The sequence below is a fragment of the Oncorhynchus kisutch genome, unplaced genomic scaffold (genome assembly GCF_002021735.2).
Source record: "Oncorhynchus kisutch isolate 150728-3 unplaced genomic scaffold, Okis_V2 scaffold2241, whole genome shotgun sequence".
Classification (NCBI taxonomy): Eukaryota; Metazoa; Chordata; class Actinopteri; order Salmoniformes; family Salmonidae; genus Oncorhynchus; species Oncorhynchus kisutch.
In genome coordinates, this window is record NW_022264186.1 from 37501 (window position 1) to 56970 (window position 19470).

Genomic DNA, 19470 nt, shown 5'->3' on the forward strand with positions numbered 1-19470 from the left:
TAATTTTCTCAACAATTGTTTAGAGACAGATTATTTCACTTATAATTCGCTGTATCCCAATTCCAGTGGGTCAGAGGTTTCAATACACTAAGTTGACTGTGCCTTTAAACAGCTTGGAACATTCCAGAAAATGATGTCATGGCTTTAGAAGCTTCTGATAGGCTAATTGACATAATTTGAGTCAATTGCAGGTGTACCTGTGTATGTATTTCAAGGTCTATCTTCAAACTTAGTGCTTCTTTGCTTGACATCATGGGAAAATCAAATGAAATCAGCCAAGACCTCAGAAAAAAAATAGTAGACCTCCACAAGTCTGGTTCATCCTTGGGAGCAATTTCCAAACGCGTAAAGGTACCACGTTCATCTGTACAAACAATAGTACACAAGTATAAACACCATGGGACCACACAGCCGTCATACGGCTCAGGAAGGTGACCCGTTCTGTCTCCTAGAGATGAACATACTTTGGTGCGAAAAGTGCAAATCAATCCCCAACAACAGCAAATGACCTTGTGAAGATGCTGGAGGAAACAGATACAAAAGTATCTATATCAACAGTAAAATTAGTCCTATATCGACATAACCTGAATGGCTGCTCAGCAAGGAAGAAGCCACTGCTCCAGAACGACCATAAAAAAGCCAGACTACGATTTGCAACTGCACATGGGGACAAAGATCGTACTTTTTGGAGAAATGTCCTCTGGTCTGATGAAACAACAATAGAACTGTTTGGCCATAATGACCATCGTTATGTTTGGAGGAAAAGGGGGGATGCTTGCAAGCCGAAGAACACCATCCCAAACGTGAAGCTAATTAATTACTTCAAAATCATACAATGTGATTTTCTGGATTTTGTTTTAGATTCCGTCTCTCACAGTTGAAGTGTACCTATGATAAAAAAGTACAGACCTCAACATGTTTTGTAAGTAGGAAGACCTGCAAAATCAGCAGTGTATCAAATACTTGTTCTCCCCACTGTAGTTCTATACCTATCCATATAGCTCTATACCATATAGCTCTATCCATATAGCTTTATACCATATAGCTCTATAACATATAGCTCTATACCATATAGCTCTATCCCATATCGCTCTACACCATATAGCTCTATAACATATAGCTCTACACCATATAGCTCTATCCCATATCGCTCTACACCATATAGCTCTATACCATATAGCTCTATACCATATCGCTCTATACCATATAGCTCTACACCATATAGCTCTATACCTATCCATATAGCTCTATGCCATATAGCTCTATACCATATCGCTCTACACCATATAGCTCTATACCATATCGCTCTACACCATATAGCTCTATACCATAGAGCTCTATACCATATCGCTCTATACCATATAGCTCTATACCATATAGCTCTATACCATATAGCTCTATACCATATAGCTCTATACCATAGTCCTCTACATCATATAGCTCTATACCTATCCATATAGCTCTATACCTGTCAGAATGCATCAGATATATTAAAGTAACTAAAGTGATGAGGGACTAGGGATGAGGGATTAGGGATGAGGGTGTAGTGATGAGGGACTAGGGATGAGGAAGGAGGGACTAGGGATGAGGGAGGATGACTAGGGGTTGATTTGGGATTCAGCATAAGTGTGTGGTGTTCTGCAGTGGAGGCTGCTGAGGGGAGGACGGCTCATAATAATGGCTGGAACGAATCAAATGAAATTCCACCTATTACCCTCCAGCCATTACCACGAGCCCATCCTCCCCAATGAAATTGCCACCAACCTCCTGTGTTGTTCTGATGGGTGTCTTTACAGAGTCTCTGAGCTGGCCGGAGGTGGAGAGAGTGGTCAGACAGTTTGTGTTTGAGAGCATGCCCCTGACCCAGCTGGAGGAGGGAGGCCTACTGACCTCTGCTGGTTCCCCTCAACCTACCTGCCTGCCCTGGGACGACCCGGTCTGCTTCGCCAAGAACTACCTCAGACACATCAACAAGACACAAGGTACAGACGTTCTATGAACTCTGACACTAGGGATGTTAACGCTTAACCGTTAATCGGTTTGCCGCCGAAAATACATAGACCGTCATGCTTATCGGTCTATATTGTAATTTGCATAATTTAGTGGAATTTAATTGCCACTTGTGTATTTTCATTAGTTGTCATGCATCTTATTTATCACAGGCGCACAGCATACAGAGACTAGTTTGAGGAGATGAATATCCTACCACCTGTCAGACAGCAGCTGAGTAGCTCCTCAAAAAGCCTGTAGGTTACTGAAGTGAAACCTGCTGTTGGAAGCCCACTCATTATGCCACAAATAACCATTTTAAATGCAACCGTGTGTTAAAAACTTCAAATGTACTGTGACACATATTGGTCTGAATCCAGACTAGTCTCCTACCAGATGTGTTGGTCTGAATTCAGACCAGTCTACTACCAGGTCTGTTGTTCTGAATCCAGACTAGTCTACTACCAGGTCTGTTGGTCTGAATTCAGACTAGTCTACTACCAGATGTGTTGGTCTGAATCCAGACTAGTCTCCTACCAGGTCTGTTGGTCTGAATCCAGACGAGTCTCCTACCAGATGTGTTGGTCTGAATCCAGACTAGTCTACTACCAGATGTGATGGTCTGAATCCAGACTAGTCTACTACCAGGTGTGTTGGTCTGAATCCAGACTAGTCTACTACTAGATGTGTTGGTCTGAATCCAGACTAGTCTACTACCAGATGTGTTGGTCTGAATCCAGACTAGTCTACTACCAGGTCTGTTGGTCTGAATCCAGACTAGTCTACTACCAGATGTGTTGGTCTGAATCCAGACTAGTCTACTACCATATGTGTTGGTCTGGATCTAGACTAGTCTTCTACCAGATGTGTTGGTCTAAATCCAGACTAGTCTACTACCAGATGTGTTGGTCTGAATCCAGACTAGTCTACTACCAGATCTGTTGGTCTGAATCCAGACTAGTCTACTACCAGATGTGTTGGTCTGAATCCAGACTAGTCTACTACCAGATGTGTTGGTCTGGATCCAGACTAGTCTACTACCAGATGTGTTGGTCTGAATCCAGACTAGTCTACTACCAGGTCTGTTGGTCTGAATCCAGACTAGTCTACTACCAGATGTGTTGGTCTGAATCCAGACTAGTCTACTACCAGATCTGTTGGTCTGAATCCAGACTAGTCTACTACCAGATGAGTTGGTCTGAATCCAGACTAGTCTTCTACCAGATCTGTTGGTCTGAATCCAGACTAGTCTACTACCAGATGTGTTGGTCTGAATCCAGACTAGTCTACTACCAGGTCTGTTGGTCTGAATCCAGACTAGTCTACTACTAGATCTGTTGGTCTGAATCCAGACTAGTCTACTACCAGGTCTGTTGGTCTGAATCCAGACTAGTCTACTACCAGGTCTGTTGGTCTGAATCCAGACTAGTCTACTACCAGATGTGTTGGTCTGAATCCAGACTAGTCTACTACCAGATGTGTTGGTCTGAATCCAGACTAGTCTACTACCAGGTCTGTTGGTCTGATAGCAATAGAGTGGTCAAAACAGCACCAACAGATCTGCAACCCGGCTGTTGTTGATGATCTGATGTATCTCATTGTTCCTCTCTTTGTATCTTTGACATAACAGCCAATAAAACAGGTTTCCTCGACAGGTAAAGTGTTCCACCACCAGGATGAATCAGAGGAGAGTTTGTCTGATGTCGTAGATGTTACTGAGATGCAGAGATGCCGGATGCGATCGCTCAGTGACTGGCACTATACTGAGCACCACAACGCCAATGTCTTTCCTCAGGTCAACATCAATCAATACCTTCTGATTTCTGGCTCCTTTTTGTGACCTTTTGTGATCCTCAGGGAACACAGAGAGTTGGAAAACAACCACAGCATGTTCTAGTGACCCCCTTGTTGTCTTGCTGTAGATTCTCCACTCTGCCTCTCAGTCCTACCGCTGCATGGACACCTTCTGTGGTAGTCTGGACAACACCCTGTTCATCGTCTGTCACAATCCCATGAGCCCTCAACGCCAGTGCAAGGAATTATGGGACATGGCCCTCCACACCAACGTTGGGTTCAGGTACAGTTAAAAATCAACATCAGCAATCAGTTGTTTAACAGTTGGATATATATTTTCTTCAAACCCATTTTCTTGATTCTTTTTTCGGTGTTACAAAAAGATAAAACCACAGAGTACATTAGACTCTGGGTCCTGTTTAGGATTGTATTCATTAAAATACGACCGCTTTCCACCGTTCCCTCTCTGTCGTCAGGAAGTACCTTGAGCACGTGGCCAACTCTATATCTGACTGGACCGAGGAGGAGGAGGTGAAGTGGCTAGCTCTGCAGGCCAAGAGAGAGGCAGAGAAACTGAGAGGGCCCACCCCGCCTGACTCCTCAGAGAAAGGCAGGACAGAGTCGGCTAAGGGCACCAAGAAGGGCCCTGTCTCAACAAAACACACTGCAGGTAAGGAAGCCAAAATATCAGTCAAAACAGGCTGAAATCCATTGGTATAACATACATACTCATTACCATGGATACATCAATTACGATAGATGAAAAACAGCACTAAGAGTAGTACTAGTAGCTACAGTGCTACAGTCCCCCTGTGATGTAAACGTTGTGTCCCTGTGTACCTGAAGCCTCCCCAGCCAAGTCTCCTGTCCCAGAGGAAGGTCCTCCAGACCAGTACATCAGAGAAGACTCGCTCAAAGTAACGGACTTCCACCTCGTTTTATAGTGATTCATGTATTCAGTACCTTTAATACAGTCTGATGAGTCTAACTGTGCTGCTGATGTTCTATACCAACTCATCTCTGTCCAGGCGTGGAAGATAGAGCAGGACAGGCAGAAGGAGGAGGAACAGGTGAAGAAAGCTAAGAAAGATAAAGGAGGGAAGGGGGCGGAGCGCGCCGACTCGTCCAAGGAGAACAAGAAAACAACCCCGTCGACCACGAAGAAGAGCAGGGAGGACGTGACCCCTGACCTGGCTGTGGGGACCCCTGGAGAACAGAGAGCGAAGCTGCAGTCGCCCACCGACGCCTTCACTGTGAGTCTATAAACACCCTTTAAAGGCACAATATGGCATTCCAGCTTCGTAATGACACCATTCTGTGGTTGGTAACTGGTTTTCTGGTTGAGGAGATATGGGGATATAGTCCCAGCAGATACTAGATAGATCATGTTTTACTGTGCTGTTATGGCATGGTGCCTTATCTGCTGCAACAATATCAACAGAATGAGGACCTTTTTAAAATTTTTAAATACTGTGTGTGTGTGTGTGTGTGTGTGTGTGTGTGTGTGTGTGTGTGTGTGTGTGTGTGTGTGTGTGTGTGTGCGCGTGTGTGTGTGTGTGAAGGGATTCACTGGTTACAGCATGGAGGGGCAGCTGATCCAGGTCTCAGGCCAGGTCCACTCCCTATACCCCTCTGACAGAGGCCACATCCAGGTGGAGACCATCCACTTTGTCCAGGGTGAACACACACACACACCACTATTACCGTACACACTTACCGCTCTCTTTTATTCACACGTTGATTCTCTAAGGCTGCGTTTACACAGGCAGCCCAATTCTGATCTTTTTTCCCCCACTAATTGGTCTTTTGACCAATCAGATGAGCTCTGAAAAAGATCTGATGTGAAAAGATCTGATGTGATTGGTCAAAAGACCAATTAGTGTAAAAAACAATAATTCAGAATTGGGATCTGATGTGAAAAGATCTGATGTGATTGGTCAAAAGACCAATTAGTGTAAAAAACAATATTCAGAATTGGGATCTGACGTGAAAGGATCTGATGTGATTGGTCAAAAGACCAATTAGTGTAAAAAAAAATTATTCCGAATTGGGCTGCCTGTGTAAACATAGCCTTAGCCGATGTTCTGTTTCCAGGGGCGACGCTCATCAAGGTGTGTGTGATGAAGGACAAGCATCATTTGTACAGCCACATCACCCAGCCAAACAGACACCAGGAGGAGAGCCCAAAGGACGCGGTCACCATGGAGACACAGAGTCCCACCAATAAGAGTGTTTGGCTGGGCTCCTTCTCAGCTGTGTTGGACAGCGGCATCCACCTCTCCTACAGTCACTACGGGCCCACAGGGGAGCAGGGTGAACACCTTACACTGATGCTGTCTGTTTCTCTGTCATTAAACCACTTGCTGTACTGTTCCTGTTATGGGGACGTAGTCTGGTCCCTATGTTGTGTGTGGTGATGTCTAGCTTTAAGGTGGCTACGGTAACAGTCTGGTTGTTGACGTGTCTGTAGGTGAGATGGAGGCCGGTCAGGACTCTGATCTAGACATGCCCACAGAATCCAGTCTCTCCCCCGTCCCCTCGACCCTCCTCTCCTCCTCATTGTCCCGGGAGAAACTCAACTCCTCCCACAGCGCCAGGGGGGTGCAGCCGTCCAAAGAGACCAACAAGTCTTCAACACACAGAGAGGAAGAGGAGCAGGTGGATCCATACTATCGACCGTCACCAACAGAAACATTTAGTTTCCATAGCGTCTGTTCAGTTGTAGTGTTTTGTCATTGATAACGTTGTAATACTGATACCAATGATATAACATTATGCTCTCATCATCTATGTTCTTCCTGTTGACGTACCTGCTGTGTGTTATTCCCTTCATGTGTCTGGCTGTGTTGTCCCCTGCCAGACCAGACAGTGTGTGGGTCAGGCTGCGTTATCTGGCAGCGCTCCGTTCCAGAGACTAAACCTCTCCACCCCCAGTGGTCTGCTGCTGCAGTTCCTCAGGGAGGATACAGACGGTCAGTGTGTGTGTCCAGACAATGTATGTGTGTGTGTCCAGACAATGTATGTGTGTGTGTCCAGACAATGTATGTGTGTGTGTCCAGACAGTGTGTGTGTGTGTCCAGACAGTGTGTGTGTGTGTGTGTGTCCAGACAGTGTGTGTGTGTGTGTGTGTCCAGACAGTGTGTGTGTGTGTCCAGACAGTGTGTGTGTAACTGTAGTTTTGGTTACTGTAGGCAGTACTCCAGAGGGTCAGTGTGTGTAACTGTAGTTTTGGTTACTGTAGGCAGTACTCCAGAGGGTCAGTGTGTGTGTGTAACTGTAGTTTTGGTTACTGTAGGCAGTACTCCAGAGGGTCAGTGTGTGTGTGTGTGTAACTGTAGTTTTGGTTACTGTAGGCAGTACTCCAGAGGGTCAGTGTGTGTGTGTAACTGTAGTTTTGGTTACTGTAGGCAGTACTCCAGAGGGTCAGTGTGTGTTGGTGAGACAGACTTTCCCCCTACACTGCAGTGACAGTAGGGAGCCTCACCTCACAGACCCATCGTTACACAGTGAGTTGTCTAGGGTCATCACTGGTCAGGGCACCGTGGTCAAGTACATGAGAGACGGATCAACACAGGTACTGGCAAACACAATACACACACACACACACACACATTAAGCTCCTCCCTCCCCACTTTATATAATGTTTACATACCCTACATTACTCATGTCATATGTATATACTGTACTCTATACCATCTACTGCATCTTGCCTATGCCGTTCGGCCATCACTCATTCATATATTTACATATTCTTATTCATTCCTTTACACTTGTGTGTATAAGGTAGTTGTTGTGAAATTGTGTTGTGAAATTGTTAGGTTAGATTACTTGTTAGATATTACTGCATGGTCGGAACTAGAAGCACAAGCATGTCACTACACTCGCATTAACATCTGCTAACCGGGTGTATGTGACCAATAAGATTTGATTTGTCTCTGTGTAGGTGCTGTTTGCAGACGGTTCAGTCAGTAGCAGTACAGACTCAGGACCCATCGTCTCCTCTCCTCCTGAACCCCCTGCGAAGGAGGAAGAGGTAGTGAAGGAGACTCCGATACCAGAGAGAAAAGACAGCAAGGACAAGAAGGGTAATCACATCTCTAACAAATCATATGGACCTTGATTTAGATCCTTTTATACAGAACCAGTCAAAACCTTCCAAGGGTTTTTCTTTATTTGTACTTGTGTTCTACATTGTAGAATAATAGTGAAGACATCACAACTATGAAATAATACATATGGAATCATGTAGTAACCAACAAAGTGTTAAACAAATCAAAATATATGTTCTATTTAAGATTCTTCTAAGTAGCCACCCTTTGCCTTGATGACAGCTTTGCACACTCTTGGCATTCTCTCAACCAGCTTCATGAGGTAGTCACCTGCAATGCATTTCAATTGACAGGTGTGCATTGTTGAAAGTTCATTTGTGGAATTTCTTTCCTTAATGCATTTGAGCCAATCAGTTGTGCTGTGACAAGGTAGGGGTGGTATACAGAAGAGCCCTATTTGGTATAAGACCATGTCCATTTTATGGAAAGAACAGCTAAAATAAGCAAAGAGAAACGACAGTTCATCATTACTTTAAGACGTGGAGGTCAGTCAATACGGAACATTTCAAGAACTTTGAAAGTTTCTTCAAGTGCAGTCACAAAAACCATCAAGCGCTATGATGAAACTGTCTCTCATGAGGACCATCACAGGAAAGGAAGACCCAGAGTTACCTCTGCTGTAGGATAAGTTCATTAGAGTTACCAGCCACTACTAAAGGACACCAATAAGAAGAAGAGACTTGCTTGGGTCAAGAAACAAGAGCAAGGGACATTCGACCGGTGGAAATCTGTCCTTTGGTCAGATGAGTCCAAATTTGAGATTTTTGGTTCCAACTGCTGTGTCTTTATGAGACGCAGAGTAGGTGAATGGATTATCTCAGCATGTGTGGTTCCCACCGTGAAGCATGGAGGAGGAGGTGTGATGGTGTGGGGATGCTTTGCTGGTGACACTGTCTGTGATTTATTTAGGATTCAAGGCACACTTAACCAGCATGGTCACCACAGCATTCTGCAGTGATATGCAATCCCATCTGGTTTGCGCTTAGTGGGACTATATTTTTCAACAGGACAATGACCCAAAACACACCTCCAGGCTGTGTAAGGTCTATTAGACCAAGGAGAGTGATGGAGTGCTGCATCAGATGACCTGGCCTCCACAATCACCTGACCTCAAACCATTTCAGGTGGTTTGGGATGAGTTGGACTGCAGAGTGATACTACATGTTATTTCATAGTTTTGATGTCTTCACTATTTTTCTACAATAGTAAAAAATAAACAAAACCCTGGGAAAAGTAGGTGTGTCCAAACTTTAGACTGGTACTGTCTATTTGATTTGTCTTCCTATTAGACTTTTACTGTGTCAGTCTGAAATCTATTGGCTTCACAACCTTTTGTGTTGTTGAGTATCGGTGCTTGAGAAAGACAAAGGGAAGATGAGGGGTTGTGTGTCTGGGCAGGGAAACTGGGTTCCAAGCAGAGCCTGGGGGCTGACCAGAGTCAGAGTGACCCAGAGCCCAGGGAGGAGCAGAGGTCGTCAGACAACACCCAGGGCAGACAGGGGGTCTGTTGGGTCACCACCAGCCCCTCCGGACACAGAGTAGCCACCATGGGGGACCAGACCACAGACCCTGGCCCGGTCCTGGCCTTCAGAGCCACAGACCCTGTCAGCCAAACTGTGAGTATACGAACCAGCAACATGGTTTGCTAACATCGTGGTTGATAATAACACATGTTAGTTTTCTCACGACCTTTTGCAAAAGTCCAAAATGGTGGGTTAGCTGATACTCTGAAGGTGTCAACATTTTGACTTCCTACACATGTGATATGTAAAAGTAGCTCTTCTGCCTTGTCTCTGTGTGAGCAGGTTGTTATCACCCGGGAGGACAAGGTGATGTCTGTGCTGGACAGAGACGGGACGGTGATCATCGACCATGCAGACGGAACCAGGATCACTACCCTGTACCAGGAGAGAGAGGCTCTCAGTGGGTGGTCCCAGGAACACATTAACACAGGTTAAAGGCTATCATACTAACTGCTAAATGGTCTGATACAGGTTAAAGGCTATACTACTGACTACTACCTGGTCTGATACAGGTTAAAGGCTATACTACTAACTACTACCTGGTCTGACACAGGTTAAAGGCTATACTACTAACTACTACCTGGTCTGATACAGGTTAAAGGCTATACTACTAACTACTACCTGGTCTGATACAGGTTAAAGGCTATACTACTAACTACTACCTGGTCTGACACAGGTTAAAGGCTATACTACTACCTGGTCTGATACAGGTTAAAGGCTATACTACTAACTGCTACCTGGTCTGATACAGGTTAAAGGCTATACTACTACCTGGTCTGACACAGGTTAAAGGCTATACTACTAACTGCTACCTGGTCTGATACAGGTTAAAGGCTATACTACTAACTACTACCTGGTCTGACACAGGTTAAAGGCTATACTACTACCTGGTCTGATACAGGTTAAAGGCTATACTACTAACTGCTACCTGGTCTGATACAGGTTAAAGGCTATACTACTAACTACTACCTGGTCTGATACAGGTTAAAGGCTATACTACTAACTACTACCTGGTCTGACACAGGTTAAAGGCTATACTACTACCTGGTCTGACACAGGTTAAAGGCTATACTACTACCTGGTCTGATACAGGTTAAAGGCTATACTACTACCTGGTCTGACACAGGTTAAAGGCTATACTACTACCTGGTCTGACACAGGTTAAAGGCTATACTACTACCTGGTCTGATACAGGTTAAAGGCTATACTACTAAATACTACCTGGTCTGATACAGGTTAAAAGCTATACTACTAACTACTACCTGGTCTGACACAGGTTAAAGGCTATACTACTACCTGGTCTGATACAGGTTAAAAGCTATACTACTAAATACTACCTGGTCTGATACAGGTTAAAGGCTATACTACTACCTGGTCTGATACAGGTTAAAGGCTATACTACTACCTGGTCTGATACAGGTTAAAAGCTATACTACTACCTGGTCTGATACAGGTTAAAGGCTATACTACTACCTGGTCTGATACAGGTTAAAAGCTATACTACTACCTGGTCTGATACAGGTTAAAGGCTATACTACTACCTGGTCTGATACAGGTTAAAGGCTATACTACTACCTGGTCTGATACAGGTTAAAGGCTATACTACTAACTGCTATATGGTCTGATACAGGTTAAAGGCTATACTACTACCTGGTCTGACACAGGTTAAAGGCTATACTACTACCTGGTCTGATACAGGTTAAAAGCTATACTACTAACTACTACCTGGTCTGATATAGGTTAAAGGCTATACTACTACCTGGTCTGATACAGGTTAAAAGCTATACTACTAACTGCTAAATGGTCTGATACAGGTTAAAGGCTATACTACTAACTACTACCTGGTCTGATACAGGTTAAAGGCTATACTACTAACTACTACCTGGTCTGATACAGGTTAAAGGCTATACTACTAACTTGTCTAATACATTAGTAGTGTATATTATGTGTTACCAGGACAGAGACAACAGTGTGTGTAGGAAGGATAGTTCCTGGTGTGATAATGTCTACGTTGTGTTACCAGGGGAGAGGTCCAGCAGTGTGTGTAGGAAGGAGAAGGTGGTGATGGTGGAGCGCCTGGAGTTTGCCACGGTAACCATGTTCGGCGAGGGCAGGTCCTGCAACGTGGTCTTTGGAGACGGGAGCGTCGTCACCGCCACCTGCGACGGAGCGTACCAAGTAAGAGAAACCGGGGGTGACTGTTACTAGTCCTTCCTCCATTCCTCCCGTTGTCTTCCCACCTCCTCATAACGTGGAGAGCATCGGACGAGAAGATCCACGCTTCCTTTCATGAGTCTAGCAAATGACTGTGTTCTGAGGTTCTATATTCATTCTGGGTGACTCTCCGTGTCCCCGTGTGCCCTCTAGGTGTACCCGTCCAGTGTAGGTCTGCTGTTCATCAACCAGGACGGTAGTTGTGTGTACACGTCAGACCCTGAACACAGCCCAACCCTGAGTCTGGCCAGCTGGAGTCCCAGAGAGCAGCCAGGCAGCTACAGGATGAACCACACCTCCACTTCAGACACACTGTGTGAGGTCACAGACCACCACGGGAACCTCTTCCAGGTGGGTCGGCTCTGTATGACACCCCTGTTCCCTTCTTATAGTCTGGTCCCAGATCTGTTTGTGTTGTCTTGCCATTTGGCTTGACGATGACCATAGGAGTTAGCAAGACAGCACAATCAGATCTGGGACCAGGGCATAAGGCGCTGACCATAACTTGAGCACTATATAAGGATTAGGGTGAGATTCCAGACAGTTTGTTTTCCCATCAGGCCTAGTGTTCAGAGGATTATCGTATGATACACTGACCTCTGCAAGCCCCTGGGAATTTTCCTTTTGGAAACTTGTTTGACAAAGTGAATTAGAAAACATCACTGTAGGCTTCCTAGGGCATGTGTAGGGCATGTGTAGGGCATGTGTAGGGCATGTGCAGGGCATGTGCAGGGCATGTGCAGGGCATGTGTAGGGCATGTGTAGGGCATGTGTAGGGCATGTGTAGAGCATGTGTAGGGCATGTGTAGGGCATGTGCAGGGCACGTGCAGGGCATGTATAGGGCATGTGCAGGGCATGTGTAGGGCATGTGTAGGGCATGTGTAGGGCATGTGTAGGGCATGTGTAGGGCATATGTAGGGCATGTGTAGGGCATGTGTAGTGCATGTGTAGGGCATGTGTAGTGCATGTGTAGGGCATGTGTAGTGCATGGTGGAGTTATAGTGACAGTGTATCAAATGGTGCTGTGTGGAGGTGATGAAGGATGGCCAGGCATCAGTGGAGATCTCTAGCCCTCTGGACAGCAGAGTGGAGGAGGAGGAGGAGGAAGAGGAGGGAGGGCTGCCAGAAGAGAGAGAGCTGTCCAAGCATCCTATTGGACGTAAAGTCCACATTCCCAGGTAGGCTTCAGTAACTCTGCTCCTCATCTGTACAGTTTGACTCCTTTTTCATTCCAATGTCCCCCAGTTAGGCACCTTTTAACCCTTGTAGTGTTCAATCTGGGCTGAAGCATGATGGGTAGTCTCTCATTCTCTATACCATAATAAACACCCAGGTTGTTCATGGCCCATGAGGACGGTTCAGGCACAGAGCTGCTGTACTCTCAGACAGTAGAGGAACGTTTGTATGAGGACTACTCTGACCCTGCTGTCGCCCTGCTTAAAGAACCCCTCCCAGACCTACAGGGTAGGATTCTGTTCATTACTCTACCTCCATTGTTTCCTCCTGGTCTACCCATAGACACGTCTGTGGTCTCCTCCCAGACCTACAGGGTAGGATTCTGTTCATTACTCTACCTCCATTGTTTCCTCCTGGTCTACCCATAGACACGTCTGTGGTCTCCTCCCTGACCTACAGGGTAGGATTCTGTTCATTACTCTACCTCCATAGACCTGTGTTTCCTCCTGGTCTACCCATAGACACGTCTGTGGTCTCCTCCCAGACCTATAGGGTAGGATTCTGTTCATTACTCTACCTCCATTGTTTCCTCCCGGTCTACCCATAGACACGTCTGTGGTCTCCTCCCAGACCTACAGGGTAGGATTCTGTTCATTACTCTACCTCCATTGTTTCCTCCTGGTCTACCCATAGACACGTCTGTGGTCTCCTCCCTGTCCTGCAGGTGTCCTGGGTATAGCGGTGCTGAGACCCTCTCGTCAGGATGTGTGGTCCAGATGGGTCATGCAGAAACAAAACAAGGACATCATCCCCACCAACCTCAAGTCCCGACGCTGGGACAGCTTCCCCTCAGTAGAGGTAGACCGAGAAAATCAAAGAGAAAATGCAGTTGAAATAGACGCATAATGTATTAGCAAATCATGCTAGTTTTCACGTGTACTTGAATTTAAGGTAATTTTATACATGGTCAAAACACACTTTAGTCATAGGGTTTGATGATACCTTAAAATTTAAATAAATAAATAAATCTACTTTATCCCCTAAAAACATATTCTTTAAACATCTACTGTAACCCCCCCCCAGAGGAAGAAGCCAGGTCCTCTGTTCGGGACCACCCTGGGCCGGGGTCTGACCCTGAGAGAGAAGCCTGTTTCTGAGGCCTGCAGGCCCGTGCTGAGCTGTCCTGATACCCTGGAGGTCCGACAGCTGCTCCAGTACCAGCCAGTCAGCAGACAGCTCCGCAGGACTCTGGAGACTCGCCTCAAGGTACAGCTCTGCAGCTCATCTCACTGTCCTGTGTGGATTCTATAAGGCAGTCTCCATTACAGCAGCCTTAACCCAGTGTACAAGCAGTGCCTTACTCAAGAGCACATCGGCAGTTTTTTGTCACCTTGTCAGCTCAGGGATTCGAACCAGAGACGTTTCAGTAACTGACCCAATGCACTAACTGCTAGGCTACCTTAATATAGATGTTCCATCATAACATGCATGTGTTTGGTATGCAGTGTACTCTGTATGTCAACATGTGTTTGGTATGCGGTGTACTCTGTATGTCAACATGTGTTTGGTATGCGGTGTACTCTGTATGTCAACATGTGTTTGGTATGCGGTGTAATCTGTGTCTCAACATGTGGTCCTCCTCCTGTACCTGGTCCTCCTCCTCTACCTGGTCCTCCTCCTCTACCTGGTCCTCCTCCTCTACCTGGTCCTCCTCCTCTACCTGGTCCTGTCTCAACATGTGGTCCTCCTCCTGTACCTGGTCCTCCTCCTCTACCTGGTCCTCCTCCTGTACCTGGTCCTCCTCCTGTACCTGGTCGTCCTCCTCCTGTACCTGGTCCTCCTCCTCCTGTACCTGGTCGTCCTCCTCCTGTACCTGGTCGTCCTCCTCCTGTACCTGGTCCTCCTCCTCCTGTACCTGGTCCTTCTCCTGTACCTGGTCCTCCTCCTCTACCTGGTCCTGTCTCAACATGTGGTCCTCCTCCTGTACCTGGTCCTCCTCCTGTACCTGGTCCTCCTCCTGTACCTGGTCCTCCTCCTGTACCTGGTCCTCCTCCTCCTGTACCTGGTCCTCCTCCTGTACCTGGTCCTCCTCCTGTACCTGGTCCTCCTCCTGTACCTGGTCCTCCTCCTCCTGTACCTGGTCCTCCTCCTCTACCTGGTCCTCCTCCTCTACCTGGTCCTGTCTCAACATGTGGTCCTCCTCCTGTACCTGGTCCTCCTCCTGTACCTGGTCCTCCTCCTGTACCTGGTCCTCCTCCTGTACCTGGTCCTCCTCCTCTACCTGGTCCTGTCTCAACATGTGGTCCTCCTCCTGTACCTGGTCCTTCTCCTGTACCTGGTCCTCCTCCTCTACCTGGTCCTGTCTCAACATGTGGTCCTCCTCCTGTACCTGGTCCTTCTCCTCTACCTGGTCCTCCTCCTCTACCTGGTCCTGTCTCAACATGTGGTCCTCCTCCTGTACCTGGTCCTTCTCCTGTACCTGGTCGTCCTTCTCCTGTACCTGGTCCTCCTCCTCCTGTACCTGGTCCTTCTCCTCCTGTACCTGGTCGTCCTTCTCCTATACCTGGTCCTCCTCCTCTACCTGGTCCTCCTCCTGTACCTGGTCCTGTCTCAACATGTGGTGCTCCTCTTCCTGTACCTGGTATTGTAGGAGTACATGGAGCAGGTTATCCAGAGAGAGAACCTGACAGAGAAGATGCAGCTGAATGACCCTCGTACTGAGGAGGAGAAGATCCACGCTGCTGACCTGCTCAAACTGGTCCTGGTCAGTCAGTACACACACACACACACACACACATACACACACACACACACACACGTACTGAGGAGGAGAAGATCCACGCTGCTGACCTGCTCAAACTGGTCCTGGTCAGTCAGTACACACACACACACACACACACACACACACATACACACACACACACACACGTACTGAGGAGGAGAAGATCCACGCTGCTGACCTGCTCAAACTGGTCCTGGTCAGTCAGTACACACACACACACACACACATACACACACACACACACGTACTGAGGAGGAGAAGGTCCACACTACTGACCTGATCAAATATGTCCAAATTACTCCGGTGCTGTAGTATTCTGTTACTCAGGTGCTGTAGTATTCTGTTACTCGAGTGCTGTAGTGTTCTGTTACTCGGGTGCTGTAGTATTCTGTTACTCAGGTGCTGTAGTATTCTGTTACTCGGGTGCTGTAGTATTCTGTTACTCAGGTGCTGTAGTATTCTGTTACTCAGGTGCTGTAGTATTCTGTTACTCGGGTGCTGTAGTATTCTGTTACTCAGGTGCTGTAGTATTCTGTTACTCGGGTGCTGTAGTGTTCTGTTACTCGAGTGCTGTAGTGTTCTGTTACTCGGGTGCTGTAGTGTTCTGTTACTCAGGTGCTGTAGTATTGTGTGACACCATGTGCATTTTTTCCTCCTCAGTCACTTCCAGAGTCAGAGCACCCCACTATAGAGAACAGAATCTGCCCCGGTGAGTCTTTCATTTTGGCTTGGCACTTTTATGGTGCTTGGAGATTATTTCCTAGCTGTAGCAATGAATTGGATAAGGGAAAGGAATGGTGAGTTGAATAGGGAGTGTTTGTGTTTGTTCCACCTCAGTGGATGCAGCCACCCTGTACATCCAGGCAGTGAAGACTCCAGCCCTGCAGACTGAGGCCTCGCTCTCAGAGAAACACACAGACAGGTGGGTCAGAACTAGCCTGGTCCTAGATCAGTATCATAACTAGCCTGGTCCTAGATCAGTATCATAACTAGCCTGGTCCTAGATCAGTATCATAACTAGCCTGGTCCTAGATCAGTATCATAACTAGCCTGGTCCTAGATCAGTATCATAACTAGCCTGGTCCTAGATCAGTACCATAACTAGCCTGGTCCTAGATCAGTATCATAACTAGCCTGGTCCTAGATCAGTACCATAACTAGCCTGGTCCTAGATCAGTATCAGAACTAGCCTGGTCCTAGATCAGTATCAGAACTAGCCTGGTCCTAGATCAGTATCATAACTAGCCTGGTGCTAGATCAGTATCATAACTAGCCTGGTCCTAGATCAGTATCATAACTAGCCTGGTCCTAGATCAGTATCATGACTAGCCTGGTCCTAGATCAGTATCATAACTAGCCTGGTCCTAGATCAGTATCATGACTAGCCTGGTCCTAGATCAGTATCATGACTAGTCTGGTCCTAGATCAGTTCATAACTAGCCTGGTCCTAGATCAGTATCATAACTAGCCTGGTCCTAGATCAGTATCAGAACTAGCCTGGTCCTAGATCAGTATCATAACTAGCCTGGTCCTAGATCAGTATCATAACTAGCCTGGTCCTAGATCAGTATCATAACTAGCCTGGTCCTAGATCAGTATCATAACTAGCCTGGTCCTAGATCAGTATCATAACTAGCCTGGTCCTAGATCAGTATCATAACTAGCCTGGTCCTAGATCAGTATCATAACTAGCCTGGTCCTAGATCAGTATCATAACTAGCCTGGTCCTAGATCAGTATCATAACTAGCCTGGTCCTAGATCAGTATCATAACTAGCCTGGTCCTAGATCAGTATCATAACTAGCCTGGTCTTAGATCAGTATCATAATTAGCCTGGTCCTAGATCAGTATAATAACTAGCCTGGTCCTAGATCAGTATCATAACTAGCCTGGTCCTAGATCAGTATCATAACTAGCCTGGTCCTAGATCAGTATCATAACTAGATCAGTATCATAACTAGCCTGGTCCTAGATCAGTATCATAACTAGCCTGGTCCTAGATCAGTATCATAACTAGCCTGGTCCTAGATCAGTATCATAACTAGCCTGGTCTTAGATCAGTATCAGAACTAGCCTGGTCCTAGATCAGTATAATAACTAGCCTGGTCCTAGATCAGTATCATAACTAGCCTGGTCCTAGATCAGTATCATAACTAGCCTGGTCTTAGATCAGTATCATAACTAGCCTGGTCCTAGATCAGTATCATAACTAGCCTGGTCCTAGATCAGTATCATAACTAGCCTGGTCCTAGATCAGTATCATAACTAGCCTGGTCCTAGATCAGTATCATAACTAGCCTGGTCTTAGATCAGTATCATAACTAGCCTGGTCCTAGATCAGTATCATAACTAGCCTGGTCCTAGATCAGTATCATAACTAGCCTGGTCCTAGATCAGTATCATAACTAGCCTGGTCCTAGATCAGTATCATAACTAGCCTGGTCCTAGATCAGTATCATAACTAGCCTGGTCTTAGATCAGTATCATAATTGGCCTGGTCCTAGATCAGTATCATAACTAGCCTGGTCTTAGATCAGTATCATAACTAGCCTGGTCCTAGATCAGTATCATAACTAGCCTGGTCCTAGATCAGTATAACTAACCTGGTCCTAGATCAGTATCATAACTAACCAGACCTTAGATCTGTAGGACATCTTTCTCATGAGTCTCTGATTAGTAGCTTATTATTTTCCCTGTACTAATGGGTTTAGTTAAACTATGAACATAAATATCTACAGCTTTGAACCTTTTCCATTATCTTCTCATCATATTACAATCTCCTGTTTTACAGCTTCAGCAAAGAGGCACAGGATATTATGTGGAAGAGCAGGATAGAGCAACACAGGTAACTATGTGGAAGACCAGGATAGAGCAACACAGGTAACTATGTGGAAGAGCAGGATAGAGCAACACAGGTAACTATGTGGAAGACCAGGATAGAGCAACACAGGTAACTATGTGGAAGACCAGGATAGAGCAACACAGGTAACTATGTGGAAGACCAGGATAGAGCAACACAGGTAACTATGTGGAAGACCAGGATAGAGCAACACAGGTAACTATGTGGAAGACCAGGATAGAGCAACACAGGTAACTATGTGGAAGACCAGGATAGAGCAACACAGGTAACTATGTGGAAGAGCAGGATAGAGCAACACAGGTAACTATGTGGAAGACCAGGATAGAGCAACACAGGTAACTATGTGGAAGACCAGGATAGAGCGACACAGGTAACTATGTGGAAGACCAGGATAGAGCGACACAGGTAACTATGTGGAAGACCAGGATAGAGCGACACAGGTAACTATGTGGAAGACCAGGATAGAGCAACACAGGTAACTATGTGGAAGACCAGGATAGAGCAACACAGGTAACTATGTGGAAGACCAGGATAGAGCAACACAGGTAACTATGTGGAAGACCAGGATAGAGCAACACAGGTAACTATGTGGAAGACCAGGATAGAGCAACACAGGTAACTATGTGGAAGACCAGGATAGAGCAACACAGGTAACTATGTGGAAGAGCAGGATAGAGCAACACAGGTAACTATGTGGAAGAGCAGGATAGAGCAACACAGGTAACTATGTGGAAGACCAGGATAGAGCAACACAGGTAACTATGTGGAAGACCAGGATAGAGCGACACAGGTAACTATGTGGAAGACCAGGATAGAGCGACACAGGTAACTATGTGGAAGACCAGGATAGAGCGACACAGGTAACTATGTGGAAGACCAGGATAGAGCAACACAGGTAACTATGTGGAAGACCAGGATAGAGCAACACAGGTAACTATGTGGAAGAGCAGGATAGAGCAACACAGGTAACTATGTGGAAGACCAGGATAGAGCAACACAGGTAACTAACTAACTGCTCTCTA

The 19470-nt window shown here is 46.1% G+C and overlaps 1 protein-coding gene across 5 annotated transcripts in view; it reads left to right on the forward strand.

Moving 5' to 3' along the window:
- Positions 1-19470, forward strand: part of LOC109879950 (sperm-associated antigen 17) — a 35807-nt gene that overhangs the window by 9400 nt on the left and 6937 nt on the right. For all 5 annotated transcript variants that reach the window (XM_031819526.1, XM_031819527.1, XM_031819529.1 and 2 more), the window contains 24 exons: positions 1797-1982; positions 3645-3784; positions 3912-4066; positions 4260-4453; positions 4630-4700; positions 4812-5036; positions 5346-5460; positions 5878-6096; positions 6254-6441; positions 6644-6755; positions 7191-7357; positions 7727-7868; positions 9291-9508; positions 9698-9845; positions 11439-11593; positions 11783-11980; positions 12663-12808; positions 12964-13094; positions 13531-13664; positions 13890-14072; positions 15457-15570; positions 16249-16297; positions 16426-16510; positions 18380-18433. In XM_031819526.1, the coding sequence (XP_031675386.1) occupies positions 1797-1982; positions 3645-3784; positions 3912-4066; positions 4260-4453; positions 4630-4700; positions 4812-5036; positions 5346-5460; positions 5878-6096; positions 6254-6441; positions 6644-6755; positions 7191-7357; positions 7727-7868; positions 9291-9508; positions 9698-9845; positions 11439-11593; positions 11783-11980; positions 12663-12808; positions 12964-13094; positions 13531-13664; positions 13890-14072; positions 15457-15570; positions 16249-16297; positions 16426-16510; positions 18380-18433 (3529 nt within the window). The remainder of the gene's footprint in view (positions 1-1796; positions 1983-3644; positions 3785-3911; positions 4067-4259; positions 4454-4629; positions 4701-4811; positions 5037-5345; positions 5461-5877; positions 6097-6253; positions 6442-6643; positions 6756-7190; positions 7358-7726; positions 7869-9290; positions 9509-9697; positions 9846-11438; positions 11594-11782; positions 11981-12662; positions 12809-12963; positions 13095-13530; positions 13665-13889; positions 14073-15456; positions 15571-16248; positions 16298-16425; positions 16511-18379; positions 18434-19470) is intronic.